General features: G+C 37.6%; 1 protein-coding gene across 1 annotated transcript; it reads left to right on the forward strand.

The window, feature by feature from the left end:
• The first annotated feature begins 11,674 nt into the window (after window positions 1-11,674).
• On the forward strand, window positions 11,675-14,354 carry hamp (hepcidin antimicrobial peptide). Its single transcript, XM_052577668.1, has 3 exons — window positions 11,675-12,023; window positions 13,427-13,513; window positions 14,098-14,354. Exons 1-3 carry the CDS (start codon window positions 11,937-11,939, stop codon window positions 14,194-14,196), a joined length of 273 nt encoding a protein of 90 aa, XP_052433628.1. The 5' UTR covers window positions 11,675-11,936; the 3' UTR covers window positions 14,197-14,354.
• Window positions 14,355-16,709: the final 2,355 nt, after the last annotated feature.

Genomic DNA, 16,709 nt, shown 5'->3' on the forward strand with positions numbered 1-16,709 from the left:
ATCAGTATGAAAAACATAACGCTGCTTTCATTGATCAAATGTCAGATGCTCCAAAACTATTATATGCATATTTTCTTTATGCATGCCATGCCTTGGATAAAATAGAGTGCAACAGTTTGTTTTCTCCATGCCGTATGCATTGCAAATTATGTATTAGTCTCTTTACACTCAAACTTTGCAATGAATATTAAATTAATTGTATTTTATATGAATCATCAATTACTTCTAGTCAGTAGGGTTATATTTTATATTTAACTTTATTTTTTCAGAATATTTTTTTATTATTATAAAGTTAGAAGACAAAAAAGATGAAATCACAAAATTAGTATTAGTCACTAGTATGACTTCATCATGTAACTTTACATTAGCCTTTAGTTTTTGAATATACTTGATACTGTTAAAATGCACATCATTAAAACAAAAAATACAAGTTCACATTTCACACCTAAACAAGCGTGGAAAACGTAATTATAACTAGCTATTAAATTAGTTAAAAATGCCTATCCATATACAGCTATGATTTGCGAACCCCAAATTGACTCAAATGATTCGCGAAACCTCTACGAACTCCCGAACTGCTTCAAATGATTTGCGATCCCCAAACTGACTCAAGTGATTCGCGATCCCGCTATGAACTCCCGAACTTATTCAAATGATTCGCGATCCTCAAACTGACTCAAATGATTCGCAATCCCGCTATGAACTCCCGAACTTATTCAAATGATTCGCGATCCTCAAACTGACTCAAATGATTCGCTATCCCGCTACGAACTCCCGAACTTATTCAAATGATTCACGATCCTCAAACTGACTCAAATGATTCGCAATCCCGCTCCAACTCCCAAACTGGAGTCAGATGACTCAAATGATTCGCTATCCCGCTACGAACTCCCGAACTGCTTCAAATGATTTGCGATCCCCAAACTGACTCAAGTGATTCGCGATTCCGCTACGAACTCCCGAACTGATTCAAATGATTAGCGATGCCCAAATTGACTCAAATGATTCGCGATCCCGCTCCGAACTCCCAAACTGACTCAAGTGATTCGCGATCCCGCTACGAACTCCCGAACTGATTCAAATGATTCGCGATCCCCAAATTGACTCAAATGATTCGCGATCCCGCTCAGAACTCCCGAACTGACTCAAATGATTTGTGATCCCAATACACATAATGATATAAAAGTGTGCACATCGAGAGAAATAAACAGCAGATGTTCATGTTAACAACTTCTTTAACTTGAGCAAAGGCTGCTAATACACATACATTTGTTAATAAAGTAAATGCATTTACATACATTGTAAACATGTTAAAATGTTAAAATGTTAAAAAAGTAAAACGAAAACACGAATGTTTTAATGCTACTTAATAAAAATAAACGATCCACTCGAAAGTCTCTGCTCATCATGACAGGACCTGGATCAGTGAGCTGCGTCTCGGGCCGATGACGTCACTTCCATGAAGGCATGTTGTACACGCCCCCGTCCATTGACTCCGCCCCTACGTCAAAACAGTGCCACAAAGAGAGACGTGCAGAAAAGTGACGCGCAAAGGAAAAATGGGATCGCAAGCTCAAACTAGACTGACACGCAAAATAAAAGCAGCGTTGCAAATAAATTAATAGATATGACCATGGAAAATATGTATTGCAAAATCATTGCTTTCGCGCTGTTTCTTTTTTGTTTTGCAATTCTTCATTTTTGTTTGCAAAAAGCAAATGTATTTTCCTCAATACTTTAAATAAAATGTTTTAAATTTGTTTTTGTTTTTATTGTTTTTGTATATTTTAAACAAGGTAAATCTGATTTATAAAAATAAAAAGTCACATACATGGATTTTTCCGGTCTAAGCCACGGATCTCCACTCACCCTAGAACCACCCCGTGTATATATATATTTATATATATAAATGTTTCATTTAAATCCAGTTTTGCAATTTTGTGATTTCATCTTTTAGTGGTTTACAATATATTTTTTTAATTATAAAAAAAAATGTAGAATTAAAAAAATGGCAAATATAACAAAAAGTCTGTTTAATTTAAATCCAGTGTTGCAATGTTGTGAATTATCTCTGAGGATTAGGACTGTTTGGATTATTTTTTTAAATCTTTTTTTTTTTTCATTCAAATCCAAGGTTGTAAATATTGTTATTACAATCTGTGAAAAAAAAAACACTAGGAAAAATACTGCAGTTAAAAAGAAAGAACACATCCTTGATTGCCTCGTTTCTGGATTTTTGAGGTCATCACTCCGTCACCATTACTTTCCAGCCCGTCTGGTCTCAGTCTTGTGTTTTGGCGCGTCTGTGAGCCACCGGTCAGACACACAAAGGGAGGCGTCTGTCTGTCCACTGCTCTGTTTGACCTGACTGATCTATGGACCCGTGTCCCCACCATCCAGCAAATACATAAACAATAGAATCACGCTTCCTGGATGCTGCTTTAATTGTGTTGGCTTGATAAATCCGAAATACTGTTGTTGTACTTGGTACATGAGTTTACATTTCTAAATCCTCTTCTAAATTAATATGCTTTATTTTTTATAACTGACCACATGCACCTAAGGTTTTACTTTAGAGGTTTTCCTTTTTGCAGTTTAGATCTTTTTTTTTTTTTTTTTTTTATCCAAATGAATGGTTGCATCGTTGTATGCATTGCATCAGATGCATTGGATATTCTGGAGTGTATGCAAGGCTTTTTTGTAACATTCAGTGGAATTATGTAGTATTTTAGTCTATAAGTCTCCACACTGTACTCGAGATCATGGGTGACTCTCAAAAGCACACAAAAGCGCTCTGTTTCGTGCAACAGAGACGTTTGGGGCCGGCGGAGTCCTCGCTGTGTTCTTTCTGAAGGACTTGATTGTCGCAGCTGAACTGATGTCAGAGCGCAGTGAACCCGTCAGCTTGTGTTTTACAGCACTGTAACGCCGCTTCAGCAGAAGACATTGTTCGGCTGCTGGTTGTTTGTGCTGTAATTACAGGCGAGGAGCTTGTCACACTTATTTATTCATACAGGTTCAGGCCTCTATCCCCCACTGCTTCTCATCTAGTCTTAGAAATGCTCTTCTACTTTCTATGAAGAGCTTGTGGCGAACTTCCTCTTCACTTTTCGTCATTGCAACAGCCATCTCATTGTCGTTTGCAAGAATAAATGCGAAAAGGTCGAAAGCAAACACATTTGGACGAGTTCCTTCGTCTATAAAATCAATGTACCTTTTATTTATTTAGTAGGCTGGATGAAAATAAAATCTGATGGCGCTTAATAAAAGCAGAGGAAACTCCCAAATATCAGATCAGGTGGTGGAATAAATGCTAACAGAACCACAGAATGTGTGGGTCAAATATAAAATAGGAAGACATATGAATAAACTGGAGGGATGAGGAAAGGGTGAAATGGCATAATTTGGACTTAAAGTGAATTTGTAGCAAAAAAATGGATTTTGATTGGACGTGTGATCTTTGACATCAGCAGCTAAAGATAAGGAAGGTATTTTCTTTTAAAATTGATGTGTATTGTGCCATTCTAAAATACACAAAATATATAATTATATATGTGTATATATATTTTAAAAAATCTTAATGAAAAACTCTCAAGATTGCAAAAGACAAAAAAAAAAAAAAAAAAAAAAACTAAATAGCTGGCCCCCATCTTCATTATTTTTATTTATATTATTTATTTGATTTAAATATTTTAAATTTTATTTGATCATTTTTATTCTGTCTATTTATAATTTTGTATTGTATTTGCGTTATTTCTTATTATATATTTATTATATTCTTGATATATCATATTGATTTAGTTATTTTCTTTTGAAATGTTTATTTTTTATATATTTTATTATTTATTTATTTTTATTTTAGTCTATTTCTTTATTTCTGTTCTTTTATTTATCCTATTTTGTTTCCCATTAGGATTTTATCCACAATCATTATAGAAATGATTTTTCCTTTCTTGCCATGGTTCAGTCAAGATCCCTTTATTTCACAACATATGTGAAGTAACTACATTTTCACCTATAATCTGATTATCTGACACATTTCATTTCCCATTAGCTTCCTGTTTAGCAGGAAATCTCTGCTGAAGCAGATCGTTCACATGTAAATTGGACAGAGGTCTATTAATGTCTTCTTTCAGTATTATCAGCTGTGATTGGTCAATAATGCTTTTATCTCTAGGCTTAGTGAAGTTTCAGTGGATGATCCATTAATTATAATTTTGTCCTTTTCTTGTTGGCTTTTCAAAGACACTGGACTGTGTTTTCCATTCTTTCCATTCAGTATGGTACATACTATTCTGCACTACTTCCATCATCTGCTATTCTCCAGCAGGTCCAGAAACTGAGTCGATCAGGTGTTAAAGGTCAAGTAGCTCCATTCACCTCGCCACAATAGAGACCTCATGTACCATTAAAATTGAAAATAAAACTTGTTGTCTACTATAAACAGAAATGGCGAGGAGCCGTTCTACATGACTTCATGTGCCCGTTGTCTCTTTCTTGGTAATATATTGAGAAATAAATTGAAAAAGCAAGCAAACGAGGTAAAAAAAAAAAAAAAAAAAAGCCATTGGAACAACTGTTGTGCAGTGAAACTGTAAAATGAAGAAGACAGAAAAAGCACAGCGAGCACCTTGCTTGTGTAGGCACCATTTCAAGCTTTTTCTTCTGAAGACTTTGACTTTTACATTTAATATTTAAGTTGTGTCCTAAAATGTAGGATTATTTTACACACACACACACACACACATATATTGTGACGAGTCAGCTGCCTCCTCCCTGATTATCACCGGCACCCCGTCCTAAATCGCCGCCCTTCACCAGGCTCCCGACTGGAGTGGGTGTGTGAGAGGAGGGGCGCTGGATGAGTCAGGGCTGGCGGCGTGTGATGGGGCACACCTGAAGGAAGTGGAGCCTCATTACCGCCGCTGTTTAAAAGCCCAACGCGCCTCTCCTCAGGAGACCGGTCTCTTCCCCGTGCATGCACGCTGGTGTCCTCGTGGGTCCAGGAAGGGAGCGTTGAGGGACTCCCGCGCCACCAAGACGTGAGCAGCCGGACCCGCGATCCGGAGGAGAACCGCACCCGTTTACACGGCCGACGGGCCAGGATGCCGGGCCGTCCATCCCCTACCAGCGCCGCGGCCGACGAGAGAGATGCGGCCGCTAGAGGAAGCCGCCGCCCCTCGCGCCCCGGACCAAGGAGGGGAGCGCGTGCGGCCGCCGGACTCCGCCCCTTACCTGGACCCTTCCTCCATGAACACTGCCCGACCCACACGAACCCCGCAGCACAACGAGGACACCAGATTCCCTGTTATTTTGGACACTTTCCCCTTTTGGCCACTTTTATTCCCTGTGTTTTATGATTTCTGTTAATAAAAGCCTCTCCGAGGCCTGACGCCACGCCCACTGTGTCTGTCTTGTGCTCCTCCCGTGACACTGGTGGAGAATGCGGGCAAGGCGGAGCCTAGACAGCGCAGTTGGGAAACGTCTGGTGACGTCACTCCCTCTCGCTTGCAAACGTTCGTGAGAACCCAGACTGGGACGGAGGAAAACTGGGGACAGCCTCCCAACCACACAAGGGGTAAGTGACTTTTCCATTGTCATTTTACCCTGTGGTTGGTTGAGGCTGTCACTAAAACCCGGTTTCTCTGTCCCTGTTCTGGTGCGCTGCGAGAGGGAGGACCGCCCGGAGAGGAAGCCCCGCCCACTCCGACCGTTTGGAGCCTGGTTGAGGATGGTAGCACTCCCGTGTGGGCGGCGCCCTGATGACGGGGATGTCGCTTGGGAGGGGGAATGTGACGAGTCAGCTGCCTCCTCCCTGATTATCACCGGCACCCCGTCCTAAATCGCCGCCCTTCACCAGGCTCCCGACTGGAGTGGGTGTGTGAGAGGAGGGGCGCTGGATGAGTCAGGGCTGGCGGCGTGTGATGGGGCACACCTGAAGGAAGTGGAGCCTCATTACCGCCGCTGTTTAAAAGCCCAACGCGCCTCTCCTCAGGAGACCGGTCTCTTCCCCGTGCATGCACGCTGGTGTCCTCGTGGGTCCAGGAAGGGAGCGTTGAGGGACTCCCGCGCCACCAAGACGTGAGCTGCCGGACCCGCGATCCGGAGGAGAACCGCACCCGTTTACACGGCCGACGGGCCAGGATGCCGGGCCGTCCATCCCCTACCAGTGCCGCGGCCAATGAGAGAGACGCGGCCGCTAGGAGAAGCCGCCGCCCCTCGCGCCCCGGACCTAGGAGGGGAGCGCGTGCGGCCGCCGGACTCCGCCCCTTGCCTGGACCCTTCCTCGGTGAACACTGCCCGACCCACACAAACCCCGCAGCACAACGAGGACACCAGATTCCCTGTTATTTTGGACACTTTCCCCCTTTGGCCACTTTTATTCCCTTTGTTTTATGATTTCTGTTAATAAAAGCCTCTCTGAGGCCTGACGCCACGCCCACTGTGTCTGTCTTGTGCTCCTCCCGTGACACTATATATATGTATATATATATATATAGAGTTTTAGATGCAAAAGCTTCTAAGTGCCGTCTGCAATTTTCTTCTAAAATTGCAAAAAATTTTCCATTTTATAATTGTGTTGTTTTATTTCATGACAGTTTTGCTATTTTATTTTATTTTATTTTAGGGTTTATTCCAGGGGCGATTCTAGGGTCAGAGCTTTAGGGGTGCTGAGCACCCAATGAGCCCCAATGCTACCACCCAGCCTATTTTTACACAAAAACAAACAATATGTCAACTGTTCTGTCTTTCCATCCCTGGCCTCATCAGCCATAATGGCATACATATTTGCTCCCTTTATCTCAGTCTTGGTGGTCTGTATGTTGCACTCTCGCTATCTCTTCATTTCTTTCACTAGTCAATTCCCCTTTCATCCCTTATGGACTCTCCCTGTTGTTTTCCTCCTCCTTTATTATGAAAAAATGTGGTGTAAAATAATGTTACAACAAAATAAAATGTAATATAGGCTACTTAATGCCAATAAGTTTGTATAGGAGTATGAGTAGTTAATGTTTTGCTTGCCACTATTCACTATATGTCAATTTATTGTTTCCTCACCTGGTTCTTCCTCCATGCTCTCCCTTTCCCTTTCTCCTTCGCCATCTCCCTCTCTTTCCCTTGGCACTGACAATCATACACAAATATATTGTAGGCAGGAGAGTTGAGGTCAGTTTGTCATGTCACAAAAATGAGACCATGAGACCATTTGCAGATTTTAATGACATGATCAAAAGGCACACAGAGGCGTGTCATTTTAAATGTCTTTATTATTATTATTATTGGGCTTAACTTTTTTAAATTACAAATTCATTTCACAAGAGAAGCTAGTGAGTTTGAAAATAATAATAATAATAATAAAAGCAGGGGACCATTGCCTAGATAAGTAATTTGATACAAAAACAGCTGGTTTGCATTATCTGTTACTTTAGGTTAACACTTTTCAGAAAAAAACAAAAAAAACAGAGGTCATTATGGACTGTCCCTAGTCTCTCACCTGAATCTGTCTTTTTTCTTTTAAAGAATTTTCGTATGTCCATTGCTCACTGCCAGGCCACACACACACACACACACACACACACAGATATATATATATATATATAGAGAGAGAGAGAGAGAGAGAGAGAGAGAGAGAGAGAGAGAGAGAGAGAGTAATGCTAGGAGTTAAGGAGTTAAGCCTGGTTCAGGTTAAATCCTGTGTGTGGTTAATGAATAAATACAGCAAAAAAAAAACATAAAACTTTCTTTTATTGTCTAGTTTGATAGTCAACCACAACTGAAAAATAACAGATATAAATCTAGGAATTGATAACAATTCATTAAAAAAGCCACAGTGAGTGTTTTCAGTGATACGTCGTTTGTTTTCACTCCAAACGCCAGGGCTTCATGTTTCCATGACGACTGAGCAGAAAAGACGCAAGTGACGTCATGTTTACATGATTCCCGATTGTTCAAATGAGTAACAAATTAAAGATAAACTTTAACTACAGAGACACACGTACGCACTACACAGGTACGCAGTTTATTTGTCGCGCTTCTGTTTTTGTTTCACGCTCTAGCAGTTAATAAACAGAACTACATGCGTCTTGCGGAAGAACATTGTAACCGGCGTTACTTCTCTCGGTTTATGACTATGGACGAGTCACCCAGGTCCTGTGCTACTCCACAGCGGCGGCGACCCGCCGGACTGAAATAGGCCGAAAATAAACACTTATTATAGGTGTACCACCATGGTGATTCAGGATATTGACTCCAGTACTCAACGATATGGTTTCGGAATCGGAACAACTCTAGGTAAAAGGAAAGAACTGTCAGACACAGCTTTGGAGCAACTTAGTTGCATCACAAACGATCACAACACAACATCTCACTCTGCGTGTTTCGCGCTGGATGACGGTGGTGCTGAGCGGTGCAGGTACAGAGGAGAAGTAGAAGAGAAGAGGATGACACCATTTGCTATGCTGGGATGTTTTCATTTTCCTCCTTAACACATGCATTTTAAACCACAAACTACGAAGTATGTTTTGGACATTATTTAACCGTGTAAAAGACGAACAAAAAAATGAGAATAACAACATTTCTCACTCCAAGTTTTAGGGGTGCTGAGCTCCTTTTTAGGGGTGCTGAAGCACCCCTAAAAAAGGGCTAGCCTCGCCCATGGTTTATTCTACAGTCATGAATTATACATATTATACAGGAATAGATTTATAATATTTGTAATTTATTAGATGTTGAGTAAATATCCCTGCATTTTACAAGGGATAGCCTATAAAGACAAAATTTTCTACTTTTAAAATGTATATTACTGTCCTAAATGTTTATTTATATTAGGACTGTCAAAAATAGCGCGTTAACGGCGTTAATTAGTTGTTTTTAACGCATTTCACGCATGGGCAGTGTGACAATTTATTCAGGTCAGGAAAGTCTCGTCGATCTCTGAATTCTCAAGATAGTAAAAAACAGCGGCGAGCGCTGCGACGAAAACACCGAAGAAGCTTAAGGTTTTACCCCAGTTACTCTCAAATACATTCATGCCAAGATCGATAAACAGAGACGACTTTGGTAGTTGATACGCTGGAGCTTCTTCTTCCTGTTATAGCAGTGATCCTCAAATCTGGCTCGCGAGTTTCATGCAGAGTTTAGCGCAGACTCCAATTAAACACACCTGCCTGTGATTTACTAATGATCCTAAAGACACTGATTAGCAAACTCATGCGTGTTTGATTAGGGTTAGAGCTAAACTTCGCAGGAAAGTGGATCTCGCGGGCCAGATTTGAGGATCACTGTGTTATAGCGTCCTGTGTTTCACACTGCGCATGCGCAGAACGCCTACATGCAATGCAGCGAAAATTACAGCTGTTTGGAAAAGCATGTGCATTTTTACTTGGTTTTACTGGCACTTGAAGCCTTCAGAACGTGAAAATATCGATCCAGTGAAGGCAGCTTTATGTATTTCTAAAAACACAGCATGAAGTTGGTATGTTTGGGTGGTTTAAGATTGATTTGGTCAAAGTCCAGCTGTTAAAAACACCAGTTACACTCTTAAAAACAAAGGTGCTTTAAAGGTTCTTCGCAGCGGTGCCATAAAACCATTTTTGGTTCCACAAAGAACCATTTAGTCAAAGGCTCATCTCTTTCTTACCTTTTTATAATATGAAGAATCTTCTTTCGCCACAAAAAAAAAAAAAACCTTTGGTGAAAGGTTCTTCAAATGTTCAAAGTTTAGACATTTAGACAAAAATGGCACTGTGAAGGACCTTTATTTTTAAGAGTGTAGCAGACCAAACAAACACAGCACCTTTCCAGCAGCGTTTGTTTGTGCAGTAGCTCAGTTTTGCAGGTTGTTTTCACCTGCTTCCATTAGAGCAGGCTTTTTGGCTGGATATCGGTTGTCATGTTTTGGTGGTGATCTGTGTTTGGGAATGTGCGAGTGATGAGTAAGGCAGGATCCGTGCAGGTAAGAGAGGAGGAGAGGGGTCATTGTCCCGGGACAGAGGAGAGAGACGGGCTGTGGCGCCTGCGTCTGTTTGAGCAGAAGATCCTGGCTGATAGCCCTGGCGTCAATCTCCAACCAACACACAGCTCTTGAGAAACACTGCAGACATCACCACCACAGCTGCACCGCTTTAAAGAGAGGATGCAGGGGAATCATGAATCAGGCTTTTGAAAGAGACACACGGTTTCACCTAAATGAAACTAAAAACATACACTTTTAATCATCTCGAAGAAAATACAAAACTTATTTTATCTTATAATCTTAACCGAAATATTTTATAATAATTAAAAAAACATAAAAATGACTGATAAACACAACTAAATTACCAAAAAAAAAAGAATGTATCTCTCTCTCTCTGTCTCTCTCTCTCTCTATATATATATATAAACTTATTTTATCATATAAACTAAGCCTAAATATTTAATAATAAAAAAAACATAAAAATGACTGATACACACAACGAAATGACCAAAAAAAAGTATATATATATATATATATATATATATATATATATATATATATATATATATATAATATCTTAAAAACCTTTTGTTCTAAAGAATTCAATTAAACCTGAAAAAAACACTAAATAAACATTTGTGCGCGCGCGCGCACACACACACAAACACTCACACACACAAACTATTAAAATAAACCACTCAAATAAATTGTAAAAAAAACAAACAAAAAAACATGAAAATTAAAACTAATTCAAAATACTAATAAACACACACACACACATTTTATTATATATTAGAATATTAAACATTTCCAATAAAATTCTGATTCATTTTAGAGTATTTATTATTTTAGAGTATATATAGTTTTATTATCATAATGAATATTTATATTTGTGCCATAACAATACAAGTATCGGCAATAAAAAAAAAAAACAGTTTTTAGTTAACAGTTTTTTTTTTATATATTTAACATTTTAATTTCAGTTCCAATTTATTTTTGTAGACCTTTTTAAAAAAATAAATATCAGCTTTAAAAAAGATAGTGGCATATAAGAAGGAAGTATGAAAATTTCACTAGAAATAGTACAATACAAAAGTACATGGGAGATATTTTCTAACATGAACATTACAAGGAAATATAATTTGTTACTGTTAAAACACATTACAATACATTAAATAATATAGAATTTTATTTATATTTATTTAAATATTGAATTTGTTATTATTTTGTAAGTTCTTAGGTTTTACCAATAAATTAATTACAAAATTGATCTTTCTTTCATTGACTAATTTATTCTTTGAACAAAAGTGTGGTATAATTTCATGCCGTATACATTATCATTTTTGCTTTTCCAAGATATTTTTTTTTCTCATTATGACACCAATATTATATATATATATATATATATATATATATATATATATATATATATATATAAACAATTTATATATATAAAATCATAGATATAATTATTTATTTATTTATTTATTTATTTTGGCGTCATAATGAAAAACCTTGGCTGTCATGTTTTTAAATGTCTGGTGATATACTTTAATAGACAACCAAATAATTATATTGATTCTGAAGTATGAATGAAAATAATATGTCGTTTAAAACAGAACTTTTGACACTATATCATTTAAAACTGACATTTTCTCTGTATCGAGGCTGTGGAGTTCAGGTAGACTTACATGGAAATCAATTTATTAGTGCAAGGCTTATTGGTTGATTGACTGAGTGATTGATTCATGCATTGGTTAATTCGTTCATCCCTTCATCTCCATCCTGGAGATTTGCTGTGATTTCCACAGCTGTGCTGCTGCTGAGAGTTTCCAGTGTTGTGTAAGAGCTGACAGGAAGAGTCTCGCAGGTCAAAGGGCTCTCGATATAAATATCAGAGCAGAAGAACAGAGGAATCACTTCAGCAGATATCATCCTCAGCTCCTCAAGAGAAGAACCACCTTCAGCGCTAGAAGTGATAATGAAGCTGACACGTGTGGCTCTCGCTGCTGCAGTCATCATCACATGTGTCTGTTTCCTCCAGACCGCAGCTGTTCCCTTCACACAGGTGAGCGTCTGTGCTCAAACATCATGGACAGGTCTTTCATTAGGCAAACTTACATGCATGCAGAACCATCAGTAATATTAATAACTTTCAATGCATGCTTCATACTAAGTCTTACCGTGAAATAGTCATATTAAACATCTTTACATAATCACATACTGCCAGTGTTGTGGGTAACGCGTTACAAAGTAACGCGTTAGAGTACTCTAATTACTTTTTTCCTGAAATGTGTAACTTAACGCGTTAGTTTCGTGCGTAAGTAATCAGTAACTTCGTTATTTTTTTTAAAAAAAAGTAATCCGTTATTTTAAGGAAAGGAAAATCCCGACTGCAGCCTGCTTTTTGTCAGACAGTATGCCTAGGTCTACTGTGCCACCTGCGGATGTATCAGCGGAGCCGAAGCTCTGTGATCGTAAAGTCAATGGCTGTGATGCGTCTGTGCCCTGCGCCTGACCCTGTGTGTGTGTGTGTGGTTTTTTTTTTTTTCGAACTCCCGGCAAGATAGCAGAGAGGACAGCGTTTGGTTTATGGAAGTACGCACATTATTTTCAATTTGTCAACGAAAAACAAAAGAACATAACGGTAAAATGCACACTGCTTTGGTGAAAAGCTTCTGTCGCCAAAAATTCTACCTCAAATTTAACGCTACGTTTTAATCACTACTTTGAAGAGTAAATGTAAGAGGACTGTGTTAAAGCGAATTTAGGCTTGTGACTGTGAGTGACACTTTAATAATAATTAGTTCGGCTATTAAGCGATTTGTCATTTGCCTGTGTGGCAGTGAAGGATTTAATTCGGTTTGTTATCATTTTTGTTTGACAGGCAGCTGTTAATTTCTGTTAGATCATTGGCTGGCTGGTTGTTCATCATTTTTAAATGGATTTAAATCTGCAAGCCTGTTTAAGGTTGTGTTTACAAGTAAGCATACTTGGTTACGTTAGGTGCGAATTTTGATTAATAATATGTTCTGTGATAAATAAATAAAACGCCATGTGGAATAGCCGATTGCTGACTGTCTTTCCTGTTATTGTTATCGCGCGGTGATAATTTAGTTGGATGATTGACGTTATTCATTGTCAGGAGTCACGACTTCTAGGTGCATTTAAAGGGGCCAGGGGCTGTGTCTGTCATGTGTGAGCCACTGCAAACGGCTTTTAATTTTTGGTAACGCATGAGTACTCTAACGCGTTACTTTTATGAATAGGTAACGATGTATCATAACTGATTACTTTTAATTGATGGTAACGTTGTAACCTAACTAACTACTTTCCAAAGTAACTATACCCAACACTGCATACTGCACTTACTGAACATTTAAATGTCATGCAACTTCTGTCTGATCTTGCTACCCGAATGAAAAACATACTACCTATTTTGAAGTCTTACCTTCTATACTTCATCAACAGACTGAAGATGAGCATCATGTGGAGAGTGAAACACCACAGGAGAACCAGCACCTGACAGAAACTTCTCAGGAACAAACAAATCCAAATGTAAGCAACAATTTTTTATATATATTATTTATTTTTAAATTAAACTTAATGAAATACTTTTTTATTTTGTATATGTTTTTCTTATTAATTATTTTATATTTTTATAACTAATTATTACTATTACTAATTAATTTATATATATATATATATATATATATTTTTTTTTTGTACATTTATATTTAATCAAATTTAATTACACATGAACACACACAATGTACATAATTAATAGACTTAATAATTTTGAATATTTGTTTACTTATGTTTAATCAATTTTTTTATATTATTTATATTCATATTTAAACGATTTATTATTTAATAATATTTTTATCATTAATTATTTTGACATTGGTTTTAAATTAATTATAATTTGTTTCCACATTTAAAAAAAAAAAATTTAATCAAACACCCTATATATTCTACATCTGGGTCATTCCAAGCTATGAAAACTATTATTAATTGACAACTTTATTAATTGATTAATATGTTATACTTAATATAATTAATTATTGTTAATTTTTTTTACAGTTTAATTGAATGTGTTAAGGAGGCCCTAAATAACATGCATCTCCTTCCCCCCCCGACAGACTTTCTTCAGGGTGAAACGTCAAAGCAATCTGTCCCTGTGCAGATACTGCTGCAACTGCTGCCGCAACAAAGGCTGCGGATACTGCTGCAAATTCTGATCCTGTGTCATTTTATCAAGTTCTGTGTGCTCAGGAAAAGAGTTTCTTTGAAACATTAACTTATTTGGACTTTTGTCTTTAAAAACCCTGCGGAAATGATTTTCCCTGTGGCATCAAGTTGTTTGAAACGGGTATAAATGCAGGTTTGTCTCCATGCATACTGCTTAGTAAGAGTTGCAGTTACTGAAATTTAACTAACATGAGAACTCATCTAGTTTTTCTTTTCATGCTTTTGTATGTTTTTATATGTATATTTTTTATGCATGTGTACAATGATTAAAATCTTTAGGATATTTGTAATAAAATTATTTTATTATTGTACTGTTGTTAGTTGAGGTCAATCTGTGGTGAATCTCTAGGGGGCGCTAAACACCTAAACACACACACACACACACACACACACACACACACACACACACACACACAAAATTGGGAAAGTGTGTTAATCCCATAGGTGTAATGGTTTTTATACTGTACAAACTGTATATTCTATGGCCCTACACCTAACCCTAACCCTCACAGGAAACTTTGTGCATTTTTACTTTCTCAAAAAAACTCATTCTGTATGATTTATAAGCGTTTTGAAAAATGGGGACATGGGTTATGTCCTCATAAGTCACCCTCTCCTTGTAATACCTGTGTCATACCCATGTCATTATACAGAGTTGTGTCCTGATATGATACAAAAACAAGAACACACACACACACACACACACACACACACACACCTTTGCATCCTTAAAATACTCCCTATGTAGGTGTCTGACTAGATTTTATAAGTCACTGTGAATTCAGACACGTAGAGCTTGTGTTTCAAATCTCAGCAGCTTTTTCATCATATATCGTATGTAATTAATACTGAACTTATGTCAGCAGCGTTATTCAATATGCTTGAGATTCCTAAGCAGAATGGATGAAGGCTTTAATCAAGGCAAACCACCAACGCAAACATGCCGCCTGGCTCTTCGTTACGTCGATTGCAGGCAGCACCTGGAGTCGTTAGTTTTAATTAGTACAAAGAAATGTTGGCAGTCACTCTCATTCCTCCTCTGTGTTCCCCTGATGAGGACCTTTCTGTGACAGTCTGAAGAGATTTAGTTATTTCTAATAATAAGCTTATATATATAATATAGGTTATACGTTTTGGTCTGAAATTTGGTCATATAAATCATGTACTGTCATGTACATTAAATTGATCAAAAGTGGAAATAAAGACGTTTATTTATGAAGTTAACCTTTCTTTTACTGTAATCAAAAAATCTTGAAATGTATCACTTTTTTCAACAAACATATGAAGCAGCACAGTTGTTTTCAACATTGATAGTAATCAGAAATGTTTCTTGCACATCAAATCAGCATATTATTCTGATTTCTGAAGATCACGTGACACTGAAGACTGGAGTAATGATGCTGAAAATTCAGCATTGCATCACAGGAATAAATTACATTTTATAATATACTCACACAGAAAACTGTTATTTTAAATTGCAATAATATCTCATAATTTATTTGCACCCCCCCCCCCCCCCCCCCGTATTTTATCAAATAAATGATATTTACACATTTAAAATATAATACACACAAAGGGTTATACATTTTATTAATTACGAAATTCATAGAATTATCCTTTGTGGACTTTTCAGGCATGGTCAGTATGAGCTCTTATTATTGTATGCAAAAAAAAAAAAAAAAAAAACCCTGAATATTCATTGTGTTGAGGGGAGTAAATCATTCATTTTTAGGTGAGCTATCCCTTTAAGACCTGTGACACTCCAGCTCACTTTCATTGGTAGGTTATGTAAAGTCTTATCTCGGCTCCAACAACTGGAACTTCGTGGATTCTGGCTCGTTCCAAAACAAACGTGTGCTCTCTCTGTATTGCTCTCCGTTCAGGATATCCTGTATCAAGTCCCTACATTTCACCATCTACTCCCAGAATCTTTAACACGGGCAAAACACAGCACTACATAACAGTGCAGATATTAATATAGTGTATAAAGGCTGGTCTCTCATGCATAATATACAATACGGATGTGTTTCACAGCCATAAAGTGAGAGGAGCACTAAAAAGTGTTTTTATGATGTTACACCAAGGCCCACCTCGTGTGCTGTTTTAATGCTGAGTTTCTTCTATCTCAGAAAGTCTAAATACTTTGAACGAGTTTATGATGTAATGTAAACATAGCAGAACCAGGGAGACGTGCATAGTTACAGAAAACGCCTGGGTTTTGGTTTAGTTTCATTGCTTTCTGAAGGTAATGGCTGAAAAATAGTTGTACCAATAGCGTGCAGGCGTCATACAAAATCGACCAATCGTGGAACGCCGAGAAGGCGGGGTCTACAGTGAATGTCAAAGTGATTTAAATATGAGTAAATGAGGACGTCAGTAGGAAAATAGAGCCAAATTAAAGAAAATGTTTGTTGTTTATTATGTTAGTAAAATTCCATATGCATAAAAAAAAAGGGGATCAATATAATCCACATTTTTTAAATTTTATAAATTATTTTAAATT

The sequence above is a fragment of the Carassius gibelio genome, chromosome B16 (assembly GCF_023724105.1).
Source record: "Carassius gibelio isolate Cgi1373 ecotype wild population from Czech Republic chromosome B16, carGib1.2-hapl.c, whole genome shotgun sequence".
Taxonomy (NCBI): Eukaryota; Metazoa; Chordata; class Actinopteri; order Cypriniformes; family Cyprinidae; genus Carassius; species Carassius gibelio.